Below are 14,600 nucleotides of genomic sequence, written 5' to 3'. Positions count from 1 at the left end.
CACCCTCAACGCCATTTCCAAATGAATTTGGGTTTTCTAGCTAATTCATTTTCATGGCATAAGGTAAGAGAACCATGGGATGTCGATTAGATTTACATTACATAACGGAAGAAGAAGGTCCAAGAAGAAGGTAATTTTGATGTGGAAATTCATAGGTTTGAAATTCATGCTTTTGACTAGAGCTTTCCTGGAATGGTGACGAGAGGTTGATGTTGGAGAAGCGGGTGTGATGGACTTGGTTGCATGCTCACCGGCAAATTTCAAATAGAGAGGTGGGAATAGCCTCGAGTACAAAACTCTTGATAATATAAAGTGGAAACCCAAAGAACGGAAAACCCAACTATGGTCGACACTTATTAGATTTAAGACATCCTAATGGCTTTAATTTATAGCCTAATAATAGAACTCAAAAAACTCATAATAACATGAAAACTTCTTAATTAATTAATGGTGTTTATCAAGATAACACCTTAATAATGAAGAAAATTCAGTTTGCCCAGCAGCAAATGCTAACACTTTTCAAAAAAAGACTGTGTTAGGTTCATCAAAATCATATAATGCAAAATAGGGCTTTAAAGCAATATCAAACATGTTTTAGTACTGTCAACTTTGTTGTCTATATATATCTCTCTTGATAGGCATTTATTTGTTTAAATATTGACAGGCATTGACGCTCTTGAGGGCATCTTTATCAACCAATGAAGTGCTAACCACTCTATATCAGAAAACAAACGATGCTTAGATCATTGTTCTTGCTATCTTTTTGAGGGCTTTGACTTTAATTTTATATGACTGTTTTCATGATTTGATGTTGTCTATGATCTTCTTATTTAAGGTTTGAACGGTTAGATATTCTGCTTTAATTTCCTAATGAGGAGTGTTACTATATTTTTTGTTTATGAATTATGACTTTATTTGATTTTGTCCTATCTTATAATGTGTAAATTTAATAAGTATGCAACAGAAAAGGAAAAATGTACATTCTTATATGTATATATTAGGTGTGACATCCATGTATTACATGAGTTTAATTAAAAAATAAATATAAAATTTTAATAATTTGAAAAGTTTGAATTTATAAGAAAAAATGAGAAAAATTTGAATTATTAAAATTAGTGAGACTTTAATGTATTGAATACATTACATATATAAACCTTTTCTAATAAATACCTTACATATTAAATATGGAATTTTAATTTAATAAAATGAAAAATAAAATAAAATGACAAGTGGAAAATAGAAAATTTAAAAATTCTAGAAAATGCCATGTGTCCAAATAAATGAGAAGATGACATGTGGCAAAAAAACATTCATTTATTATAGTAGACTAGGCGAATGCCCGCGCGTTGCGTGGGATATAAAAAAAATATTTTATATTAAAAATAACTAAAACATTGTTATTAACAATTAAATAAAAATTTCATAAAAATATAAAAAATGATTTTTAGTATAGTTATTATGTTGAACTATATTATAAGAGATAATGTTGGAACTTGAAGATGTTTTTTATATACAAAGTTATATGATTAAAATATAAAAAAATTAGTTTTTAAAAATAAATAAATCGTTATTGTTATCTATTAAATAATAATTTCATATTAAATTAAAACGTTTATATTAAATATTATCATTATGTAGAAAATACGATAATAGAGACATCTTTTTATCTATCTTAAATTTTATCATTCTATACAACATATAATAATAGAGACAACTTTTTATCTTAAATAGTAAAAAAAATGTTTTGTATCATAAATATTACCATAATTATGTAGAACATATGATAATAGTGACGTCTTTTATAAGGTTAAAACTTTAAATTGTATTACATACATGGTTGTAAAACTTGGCTAACACAACCAAATACTCGGCATGTTACTTAAACTCAGCCTCCAATGGAAGCGAGTTTGCCTAACTCAGCCAGCCTCCAATGGAAGCGAGTTTGCCTAACTCAGCCAGAAGACACTCGGATCCTTATTAAACTTGAACCAAATCTAAAAGATATGGTCCAAAATCATTTTCGAAATTCCGAAATTTAATTAGTCACTTGTCGACAAAGACAATCTCACCAAAGAATACACTCAACGTCCTACAAAGTTAGATGCAAGGAAGATCTCATGGCTTAGTCCCTTTAAAATATTTCATAACCTTTCCTATTTATAGAGGAGAATACATTCTCTTGTTTACTCTCACGATCAATGAAGGATGAAGACATTTTAATTAAACTCATTTCTTTATTTGCCAATAATTTCATTTTGTTAAATAAAATATTAAATAATAAATATAAAACGTTATCTAGAAAATTTATTGTTCAATAGTTCAATTTTTCAGTAATCTCGTAAGTTGCTATAAAAAATGAAGTTTTTATTGAATAACTTTTTGTTAAATCCTAAAATCATAAATTTAGTTAGGTACTTAATATAGAAAGTTTGTTTATGTAACAATCGTAAAAATTAGGTCGAGGTCCACCGTATAACGACCATAACTAATTGTGATGGAGGACTTAATGTACGATGTTCTTATAAAAATAAGTATATATTTATAATAATAAGAATCGTTTAATATATATTATTATTGGAATGCGACTTATTATTGGAATACGACTAGTTATATGCTAATAAAATCAATAAGATACATACAATTATGTTTATGTAGTGAAAGAGTTATATTTATAAAAATATCTAAGTCCTTACAAATGTTATATGTAATAATAAGGGGACTTGATTATTATATGACAAAAATATAACAAAATAAATAGGTATGAGATGTATGTATGTGTGTATATGGTTAGATGTCTCGAAAGTTATCCATAAAACCCCAAGAATCCATTTATGACACTACACCAATTTAAGAACTAGTACATACAATTAACTCTTAATATAACAAGAATTAGCATTGAAGGCCAAGTCAACTCCTAAGAGTCTACCTCTTCCTATTCACGTAATTAAGGCATTCCAACCAAAAATGCCTCAAATTCTCATTATGAAGGAAGTACCACTCATTAAAAGAGGTTGCTTTAAAGTCTCACTTTGAAGTACAATGTAAATGAGAGACTTTAACACACAAACACATTCACCTCACGTTTCCTTTCTTCTTTCTTTTCTCCCTCACATATTTCTCCACTCATGGAAGTTACTAGTACACATGCATGATGAATGTATGACAAAACTTCTAACTTTCCTCCATGAGTCAAATCCATCTTGAAGCATAAATACCCAGCTATGTTATAATTCTTTTCCTTTACACATTTCAGCCCCAAACTCACCAAAACACCTTAGCCTACCTGTTCTTTCTTTTCTGCATCGTGATCCCCAAGAACACCTCTATTCGGAGGTGTTGTGCACCTGTTTTTCCAGAAAGAAAATAGAACAACAAAGCTGTCAATTTTTCCATGTCTTTGCTGACAATATAAGCTCCAAACACTCAGAGGGTGTTTGTTTTTTCTCTGCAGGTCTACGTGACCTCTTCTGTCTGCGAGGCGCAGACCACGCGCAGACATAATGGTTTGCAGTCTGTTTGTTTTTCTTAAGTGCGCAGACATAAAAACGTCTGCGCGAGGTCTTCACCACACAGATATGGGATAGCATCTTCTAAAGTCTGCAAGCCCTTTAACCTAAAAAAAACGCGTCTTTTTTTTTTTGCTTCCGCCTCCAGTCCTCGTCCAACCCTCCCAGAAAAACCCTCGATCGATCGATCGTACTCCACCTTGCATCGACCGCCACCGTCGCAACCCTCCTCTCCGATCAAAACCATCGATCGCCGCCTTCCTCTCCGATCCGGCGTCCTCCGATTTTCCGACCATCACAGTCGATTGCAGCAGCCAGCGAACAACAAGGTCACAGCGACAACTTCAACTAGCGACCAAGCGACGACTCCTCCCCTGCTCGCCGCCGTTAACCAGCGCCTCCCCTGTGAAGCCACCGGCCGGAGACCGTCGCCCCCACAGCTACACCGGAGACTTCGACCTCACAGCTACAGGTTCGTTTTTTTTTCCTGCTGTCAGTCTTCCTTCTTCTCCCGACTTTCTGTTATTCCCTTCTTATCCGTTGCATTGAAGTTATAGTTCAGAATTTATGTTAATTGATGCATAACTCATAAAAGAGCTGTAAAATAAAAACATTTGTAATGAAAGTAATTTATCTTTGAATGTGAAATTGGATTTGATTTTGAATGAAATACCGAGATGTTAAACTTGTAACATCTCCAGCTTGGTCTGTTTGATCGAAAAAGTCCAATTGTGTATGTGTTTGTGCTTCAATTAGCAATTGAACCTAGATGTTAAACCTGTAACAGTAGCACCCAAATTTTCTGTTTAATTCTGTTATTGTCAAGCCTGGGCATGCCTCCTGTTGTTTTGAATGATGTTCTTATGATGCTTATATGATACCTTGAATGTAATTTAGGTTATGTACACCAACAATGTTAAATTTCCACTCACCCATATTATCAACAATGCTTATAATTAGAATTGATTGTATTACTTAAATATGCAGTAATTCAAAGTTGTATATATATATATATATATATATATATATATATATATATATATGATTATTGATTGTGTATATTTATATGATAGTGTATATGTATATGATTGTTGATTTTGTATGTATATGATAGAAAGCATCAAAAAGAGACATAAGTTTTGTTTATTTGATAGAAGTAAAGTTTTTGTCGTTAAAGTGAAGTTTATTTGATTTATAAAGTTTAGAAAACTTTGAATTAAAACACTCTAATTGAGGTTATTTATAATTGAATAAAAAGTTTCACATTATTGTGATTGAAAATAAAACAAAATTACAAATTTGTCGTGAAAATAAAAACTTTTTCTTGAAATAATGATGTTACTTGTTCACTGTTTATTGTTATTTGGTTATTAGAGATGGGAGAAAAACAACAATGGACCAATGAGCACTTAAAATGCTTATTGGATACTTGTATTGAAGAAGTAGAGAGTGTTGGTAGAAAAGGATTGAGTTTGCAGAAAGATTCATGGATAAGGCTTGGAAGAGTTCTTAAGGAGAAATTTGGGGTTGAGTTGACTCAAAAACAAATGAAAAACGCATATGACAATATGAAAGCCAAATACACTGGATGAGTATATTTAAAAAACAAAACCGGTAATATATACAATTCTCAAACAAACACTTTTAATTTAACAGCCGAGGAGTGGGATGATTTTAAGAAGGTACATATACATTAATATACAATAATATATATATATATATATATATATATATATAACATTTACGTTTGAAGTTGCCAAATATTCTTATACTATTTCTTGTTACATTTGGGTTTAGGGGCATCCGAAAGCTGCTTCTTTGAGAACAATTCCACTGCCTTTTCCAGATCTTTGTGCACGTCTTTTTGATGGAAATAGTGCTACTGGTAATTTTAGGAGTTACTCAACCCAATCATCATCAGTAGCTGGCGCATCCTCCTGTCGTGTTCCACCACTTCAGATCACCGCCACCCCTTTTGATGCAATGGATGATGATGGTGTTGACACTTCTCATCATGAGCCACCACCTTCTACTGCTTCACCTTCTGCAGCTTCACCTTCTGCAGCTTCACCTTCTGCTGGTTCACCATATACTGCTACACCATCCGGTAACCCCAACAAAAGGGCTAAACCCTCAACTCCTGTAGCTCCTAGTGCCTCACCGTCTGCTTCTTCACCTGATGGAACTTCTGTTACTGCTGACGATTTAGCATTTGAAATGAAGAAAGCTCTACAAAGTTTGACTAAAGGGTATACAATTCCTCAGTGTTTAGAGAAGTTAGAGGTCCTTCAGTTAGGCCCTACAGATCCTTTATGCTTTGTCGCATATCATATTTTTGGAGGAACCATGAACATGAGAGAGATGTGGATGCATTTGCCCGATGTTCCCGAGATATTACGAGGGTGGCTTGAGATGACGGGTACCAGTTTAGGAGTTTTGAAGGATGGGAAGATTGTTCGATGATTTTCTAGTGTTGAAAGTATTTGTTATGTCTCTTTGCCCTTGTTGGAACTACTTTGTTAAATGTTTTTGCCTTTGTTGGAACTATTTTGTTAGGACTTTTTGCCCTTGTTGGAACTACTTTGTTAAATGTTTTTGCCTTTGTTGGAACTATTTTGTTAGGTCTTTTTGCCCTTGTTGGTACTTGAAATATGATTAATGGAATGTTTATTTGATACTTGAAATATGGTTTATGTAATGTTATTTTGGCTTGAAATATGATAAATGGAATGTTTATTTGATACTTGAAATATGGTTTATGTAATGTTTTTTAAAGTTCTACTTTGTTGATTTTAGGTTCATATGGATCACGATCAAAAGTTACTTCTCGTAATTCTAATGTACCTATACATCCGTTATTTTTGGAAGAGGGGTGTGAAACGATTGCGGGATAATGATTCGGAAATGACGGGACACGAATACACATTGGAGTTATTACACCGTAATCGTTTACAATGTGTTGAAGTATTACGCATGTCCCGTGAATCTTTTGTACGACTATGTGCTCATTTTAGAGCAAATTACTCATTAAAGGACAACAAACATGTATCAGTTGAGGAAAAGATGGCTATGTTTTTTATGATGATCGGACATAATCAACGTTACGTGATTATCAAGCGGAGATTTCAACACTCGAAGCAAACAATTCATAAATTTTTTTATGAAGTGTTGGAAAAAATGATGCTTTTCGCACAAGATGTTATAGTACCAACATCTTTTAATCCGAATCCAAACATTCCAGGACATAATAGGAGGCTACGAAGGGTTTTCAAAGGAGCAGTTGGTGCACTTGATGACACTTTGATACATGCTGTTGTCCCTGCTAAGAAACAAGACTTATATAGAAGTAGGGGAAAGGGAGATTGCTACCAAAACGTATTGGCAAAATGTGACTTCAATATTATTTTTACATTTGTTGTGACCGGGTGGGAAGGGGTAGCGCATGACTCTAGAATATTATCAGAAGCAGTAGCCGATCCACAAGCATCATTCCTGTTTCCACCACCAGGTAATTTTTTGTTTTTTTTTAATATTTTCATTTTAATTTGAAAATTGATTAGTGTTTTGCATTTTTTTCAGACAAATATTATCTTTGTGATGCCGCGTATGCACACACTCGAGGATTTATGGCCCCTTATCGTAATGTGAGGTATTGGTTTGGAGATTTTCGTCAAAGACGTGCATTGACCAATAAAGAAAAATTTAACCATGGACATGCAAAACTTCGGAATGTCATTGAGCGTGCTTTTGGTGTTTTGAAAGCACGCTTCCCTATATTGAAGAGGATGGCACCATTCCCGTTTGTGACACAAAGAAACATTGCCATGGCATGCTTCGCACTTCATAATTATATAAGGAAAGAAGGATTGAGTGATGAGTATTTCGCACGATACGATGAACCCAATGTCCCGTTTCGAAATAACAATGTGTCCATTGATGATGATGAAGACGGGATTCCAACACATGGTACTGCAGCAGACCGTGAATATATGACTCAGTTACGTGATGAAATTATTGATCAGTTGATGCACAATATAGATTGAATTGTTTTAAATGAAATTGTTATTGTAAAACATTTTTTTTATTGTATGACTAATTTAGTTGCATGAATTTTATTTTCAATGTTATAAGACTATTATTATTATTAAAATTTTGGTGTTGAAAAATCATTTTAAGTTTGTAAAATAATTTTATTTAAAATTCAGTTTATTTCAGCAGCCTGCAGACGTTAAAAAACAAACAGTCTTCTTATTACAGACTGTAGACGTTTGGTCCACCTCTTCTGCTGCAGAGGCTTGCAGATGTGGTCCACAGACTGCAGACATTTTGGCTTCAGAAAAACAAACAACACCTCACTGTTTTCGCCCCTACCTGCTAATCTCTCCTTTGTGCGAAACAGCTTCAAAAACAGAAAAAATTAGGAGGCAAAGAGGTTGCCGAAACAGCCCCTGCCACCTTTTCGCTGTCGAGAACCACCAAAACGGTGGAAACACTTCATGTTTTCTTACCTTTTCGACCCAGTAACAGTCCCATAATCATCATTTCAGTAGGATGGAATAGTTTCGGGCCTTCTTCCAAGAGTTGGTGAAGAGTTACGACAAGAGATTTTCGAGAAGTCAAACCAAACCGAACCGAAAATCACGCTCCAAATGTGAGTCTTTATGGCCCCGTTTTTACATTTTTACTTATTTGGGGGGAGACACATACTTGCGTATTTTGATATAATAAAATGGCAAAAAGTTTATATGTTACATGCATGCACAGTTAGTACTAGATGCAAAAATTGTTAGAGTCAATGTTTATTATAGATACTATTTTTACAAATGACGTTTGTTAAAAAGGTAGTGGTTAGTAATGGTTATACACAAAAATTTTATAAAATGTTAGACATATTTACAAGCACTTGTGTAAACAAAAAGTTAGATAAAAGTAATCTAGTGTTATATTATTTGTCGGGACAAATAAAAGTATCGTTAAGAACTTATGTCAAAATTTTGATAAATGAACATGTTTAACTTGTCATGATAGGTATAACCATATGACTTGTGTATATTAGGGCATTAAGCTTATTTTTCATCAATTATTGATAGTAAAGATTTAAACGAGATGATAAAATAAAAATATACAAATGAATTATAAAATGATATCAAGAGTATGAGAATAAACCACAAGTAGTTATATATTATGTTATAATACGAAATCTTGTTGATAAATAATGTGTTTGTATTTTTAAGACTAAAGTTTACTTACAAACGAAAATAATACGTTTCAACATTAAGTAAATATTAAAAATACAAAAATATTCGATTAAAGCAACAACCGGTCAACCGACGTAAAACTGACACGTATGAAGTACTCGACTACGCTAAAGGAACGTCTTTCCTATCGGTTGGTAGATTGAAATTATTTGAGTCAACACCCTCTCTTTATTTGAAAGCTAAGTTAAATTTAATATTTAACTAAATGCACTAGATAAAAATAAAATCATAAATAAAGACTCGCGTTGGCGATCATTGGAAGCGGCGGATTTTTATTGTCATGTATTTCGCGGATTGTGTATCCCGTGTGTGCTTGTGGGAGGAATGTATCGAAAGGGGTGGAGGAGAGAGTTTGTTGATGGTGTGTTTTTTCCTTGTAAGGATCCGATATTGGAATCGACACCTAGCTCTATAACCGTTAATCCAGGAGGAATCATATACTGTAGGTTTATGTACACGGCATAGATTTATAATAAAGAACTTTGGTGTAGATCTAATTCTTATGGAAAGATTTATACGAATGGTTATTTTCCGTCTGTGGTTGCTAGCTACAACTTTGACGAGGCAACAGGCGTCAAGTGTTTCTTTCTTCATTAGTATATGACTGCTTTTAAACGTTAGTAATGATCTCGATTCCTCAATATTTATTTGTATTGTGCCTGTGTGGCTTGTTTATTGCGCTTATGCGATTTGTGGAGGAGCGACGAATAGTATCGGTTATGGGCAAATTAATATATTGAAGATTTTTTTTACTCGAATATGTATAGATCTAGATTGAGTCAATTCTCCCAATTTGGGACCGAGAGTGTCGAGTGTTAGGACGTTATATAGTTCTCCTTACGACATAATTTTTCGTAACGGACAAGATCCAGAGAATAAAAATCGTCATGAAAATAACTAATATTTATTGTTTAAAAAGTGGCTGAATAGAAAAATATGCTTTATAATTTTAGCGGTCTTTGGAAACATTATTTTGAATTATAAAAATCATCGGCGTCGAAAGAAAACCTATAAAGCTCACCAACATTATTGTTGACGTATTTTCAAAATGTATATGTTTCTAGGTGTTCAAGGTGGCCAGAAGAACTCTCACCACGTGTGAGGATGATGGGTTTGACGTTGAAAATAAATTGTTGGCTCTATAGTAGCCTTTTGTCTCTTTTATGTTGTAAGAAACTGAAATATGCGTATAACGCTTTTGGACTATTAAACAGTGTGTTTTGTCATATTCATACTTCGGATGAATGTAATGTCGAATAAATTCTATTATTATATCATTATATGCTGTTGACTATGATCCAAATGTTTAAGTCGCAACCCCGGCATTTCTGCCATTGGTCGGGTGTGACAGATTGGTATCAGAGCTAACGACTATAGAGAATTAGTACTTTCCTTAAAAGAGAACAACTATAGTCTACGGGCTTACTCTAATAGGTTTAAGTATTCCTAAAACCTATATCATACCACTAATAGACTTATTCCTATAAGTCTAATAATTAGTACGCGTAGGTTTCCCCCTTAGGTCGATGATCCTATGATCAAATACTTGTTCATATAAACTACGCGTGATAAAATAAAATCAAAAACCTAAGGAAATGTAATCATACAAGCGACATCTATAAGTTATAAATAAATTAAAAATTTTGAATAAGTTAAGTTAACAAGAGTTTAAAAGTCAAATAATCAATTAGGTTCTCTAGTACATAGGTCGTACCACAACTAAACCTAGTTGCGCGCCTACGTTTTATTTTGGTAAGATTCTACGCACTATTGAAACTAAGTGAATTAGTTGATCTATTAAAAAAAAGGGTAAAAAAAAACATACTCGTGAATAATTAAAACTGTGTAGTAGTTTTATGGTAATGCAAGCGAATGTAAAACTTGGAAATGACTATGTGAAATATATGAAGCATATATTATTATTATTATTATTATTATGCGTTGTTACGGGATGATTGTTGTGTTAGTTGATTAAAATTCATTCGGAAATACTTGCAAAACATTATAAATTATTAAAAACATGGTTTATTAAACACTTACAATTAAAATGACTAATATATCAAAATCATGACGCCAAGAAAGAGGAGTGAGCGACTAAGAAATCGATCCCAACCCGAAAGATTGGAAACGACAGTTCCACCCACAACATCTCGACCTAGGAGGGGCCGACCCAACTCTCGGCCAACGGAAATTCTGATTGTGGATATGCCGACTGTTGCTGCACCAACCCCTGAGATGGGACTCCCACAAACAACAGCAGAGCTGGAACGAATAATTGCAGACCGACTTGCGATCGCTATGACAAACACGGGAAGCGCAAATGCAAGAAACCCTGTAACATCCCGAAATTCAAGGCCAAGTATTTCTTTTTAATAGAACATTACATTAAACAAGACATCATTCCAAAACATAATCTGAGTATAAGTTTCAAAACACAGGTTTATTATCAGAGTAAACATTCCCAGGCTGACTAATCTATGGTGTGTGCCATGCGATCACCCCGAGCTCCTCCCTCCGCTACCGGAAGTACCTGAAAACAAAACTGAAAACCGTAAGCACGAAGCTTAGTGAGTTCCCCACCTTACCACATACCATGCAAAATCACATACTGCACATACTGGGCCACGCCCGCTATCCTAGGCCTCGCCCTCTACTTCGGGCCTCACCCGCTACAACGGCCCCGCCGCTCCAGGCCCCGCCTGGCTTCGAGCCCCGCTCGGATACAGATCTGTTTTACTTAGGCCTCGCCTGTCACAGGGCCTCGCCCCTAACATATAATAGCACATAAACATATCACATAACATTACATAAACTAAACATATACTAACAACTCTTGCTCTAAGGCCTCGCCTATCTCTGGGCCCCGCCCGTGTCCTGCTACTGATGAGTCATGGAACCTCATCCATACTCCTACTGATAGTGAGATACGGGCCCAGCCCACCCTCACTCCTTTCCTGATTTGGGCCTCGCCCCTGCTCTGCTGCTACTGAGATGTGGAACACCATCCACACTCTGCTATTGGTGAGATACGGGACCTCGCCCACACTCACCCCCCCTACCAGGCACATACAAGTATCACACAGAAAACAAGTATAAACTATCACATAAACCGCTCCTTGGGCACCCGCCCTCTATCATTGGACCTCGTCCAAATATCATACTAGCATACTGTGCCTAGGGCTAACCCCCGGGTCTTCTACTCATAACTACATGGGCCGGAATTGTGGTCGTAGACCCATTCATACAAAGGGAAACTCACCTGATACTGCTGAACTACTGCTGCTAACCCCTTTGACCGCTACCTGACCACTGACTCCGAATTGCTACTCCGCTAGCTCCCCGAGCTACCAATATCAACATAACACTTAGTCTAACTGACCTTCAAAGGTCAACCAAGTCAACTCTGGTCAAAGTCAACGTCCTGGTCAAAGTCAACCTTCCAGGTCAACCCTACTCGTCGAGTCACCCTACTGACTCGCCGAGTTCATAAGTCTAGAGTCCTTCCACTCGCGACTCTACTCGCCGAGTCAGCCCCTGACTCGCCGAGTCTACTGATTCCCGATTCCTGTCCTGTCCAACTCACTGAGTCCTGGCTCGACTCGCTGACTCGAGACTCAACTCGAAGGGTTTGGGACCACGCGACCTGACTCGCCGAGTCTAAGAACAGACTCGCCGAGCACACGGTAATCTTCATCCAACTCGCCGAGTTGTTCATCCAACTCGCCGAGTTCATGCCTATCTTCATCCGACTCGACGAGCTGTTCATCTCACTCGTCGAGTTCCTCCTCATCTTCAAGCTACCCGCCGAGTCCACTCGAAGGACTCGCCGAGTCCAATAAGATCCACTTACATGCAGAGGACTTCCGAGTCATGCATGAACTCCAAACTGTAGATCTACCCTTCCCAAGCCTATCCCCCACGTAAAGTTGCAAACTTTACGTGTAGAGAAGGAGATCTAGGCACAATCCACCATAAACTAGGGTTTAAGGCCAAGAAGGATCCAAAATCGACTCAAGGGCTGATACTTTATGCTTCCCCATCTCATAACACACTTGGATCTGAAGTAGCAACTCCAGATCCGGCTTCTAGCTCACTTGGGTGGCAAACCATGGCTTAAAAGCCCCAAATCTCACAACCATAGAAGATCTAAAAGAGAGAAACAACTTATTACCTTCAGATACTCAGAAATTCTCCCCAAGTCTTCAGATCCAAGACCACTTCTTGAAGCCTCAACGATTTCCCCTTCTTCTTCTTCCTTCACTTCACTCAATATGGCTTGGGAGCTTTAATGGGCAACAATAGGGTTTAAGGTTCCATGCTCTGGGTGCAAGAGGCAGTAAAGGGACCCTAGGAAGGAGGTTAAGGCGTTTAAATAGGCTCCAAGCCCCGGATTTAGGGTTTTCCTCGCACAGACCAGACTCGCCGAGTCCACTTGGCCGACTCGTCGAGTTGGTCACTTACTCCTCAACCCGGATCCCGCTCCGACTCGCCGAGTCCTTCCTTGGACTCGCCGAGTCTCTCTTAAATTTAGGGTTTCCTTTACTTTCTTGGCTTTCAAAATCTTGGGTGTTACAAACCCCATCATTGAAATTGGAGAACTCGAGGCTAGGTGTGGAAGTAGTTAAAACATTAATCCTACCGAGACTCGAAGGGTTTTCACCTATAAGGACTTTATGAACTGCAAGCCCAAGTACTTCTATGGAAACGAAGGTGTTATCGGTCTTACCCGGTGGTTTGAAAGGATAGAGTATGTATTTCAGATCAGTTACTGTGCTGAAGATAACAAGGTGCGCTTTGCTGCCTATACTTTCATGGATGCGACACTAACTTGGTGGAACGACCAAGTTAAGTCACTAGGATTTATCCCTGCCAACTCTTTGACCTGGAGTGAACTGAAAACCATGCTGATAGGAGAGTATTGTCCCATAGACGAAGTTCAAAATCTAGAAAACGAGCTGTGGAACCTTAAGATGAAAGGTTCAGAAATTAAAGCCTACACAACCAGATTTAACGACCTCTCCTTGCTGTGTCCAACTCTAGTAACCCCTGAGCATGTGAAGGTGGAACATTATATTTGGGGTCTGTCTCCTAATATCAAGGGTATGGTCATGTCTTCGAGACCTACAACCTTTGAAATCGCCAAGAATATGGCTAAACGACTGACCAACAATGAGGTTAGTCAGGGAAACATGGAGGCTAGAGGTGAAAACCCCAAGTCTGAATCAAACAAGAAAATGAAATTTCTTGGAGGAAAATCAAACCCACCAAAGAAGCAAGAAACTAAGAAGGTCTATGCGATAACTCCAGTCGTAGCAACAAAACCTGCACCGCAAAGGAACTACACAAACAATTACCCAAAGTGTAACGTCTGCTATAAAAAAAACCATACTAGAGAGTGTTACCATTGCACCCAGTGCAACAAGAAGGGACATACTAAAAATTATTGTAAGAAAGTTATGAATACAGGAGGAAATCGAAATTTCGATACCAGGGACGGCAATGGGGAAGAAAGGACATGTTACAACTGTAGGGAGAAAGGCCATATCTCAAGAAACTGCCCAAAAGGGAAGAATAAAGATGGGAACGCCCGTGGGAGAGCTTTTGTGATAGGAAACAGGGACACCATTCTGGATCCGTCAGTGGTCACTGGTACGTTCCTTGTTAATAACCTGTATGCTACAATACTTTTTGACTCTGGTGCCGATAAAAGTTTTACAACTCCATCTTTTCAACAACTTTTAAATCACGAGTCTAACAAATTAGAAACAGCATATGAAGTAGCAAATGGCCAGATAGAAAGCACAACCGAAATCCTAAGAGATTACTTGTTAACTCT

The 14,600-nt window shown here is 36.6% G+C and overlaps 1 protein-coding gene across 1 annotated transcript; it reads left to right on the top strand.

The window, feature by feature from the left end:
• The first annotated feature begins 6,410 nt into the window (after positions 1-6,410).
• LOC145066709 (uncharacterized) lies at positions 6,411-7,549 on the top strand. The gene is made up of 2 exons (XM_079013986.1): positions 6,411-7,014; positions 7,086-7,549. Exons 1-2 carry the CDS (start codon positions 6,411-6,413, stop codon positions 7,547-7,549), a joined length of 1,068 nt encoding a protein of 355 aa, XP_078870112.1.
• The last annotated feature ends 7,051 nt before the right edge of the window (positions 7,550-14,600 follow it).

The sequence above is a fragment of the Lactuca serriola genome, chromosome 8 (genome assembly GCF_051521515.1).
Source record: "Lactuca serriola cultivar US96UC23 chromosome 8, Lser_US96UC23_V15, whole genome shotgun sequence".
Taxonomy (NCBI): domain Eukaryota; kingdom Viridiplantae; phylum Streptophyta; class Magnoliopsida; order Asterales; family Asteraceae; genus Lactuca; species Lactuca serriola.
Note: the sequence above shows the minus strand (reverse complement) of the source record. Positions and strands in the feature narration are given on the sequence as shown.

What these genes read in the sequence shown, in the direction of transcription:
- LOC145066709 (XM_079013986.1), top strand. Translation starts at nt 6,411, where the DNA reads ATGACGGGACACGAATACACATTGGAGTTATTACACCGTAATCGTTTA. An exon ending in ATTCCTGTTTCCACCACCAG is followed by an intron (nt 7,015 to 7,085) that starts GTAATTTTTTGT and finishes CATTTTTTTCAG; the next exon opens with ACAAATATTATCTTTGTGAT.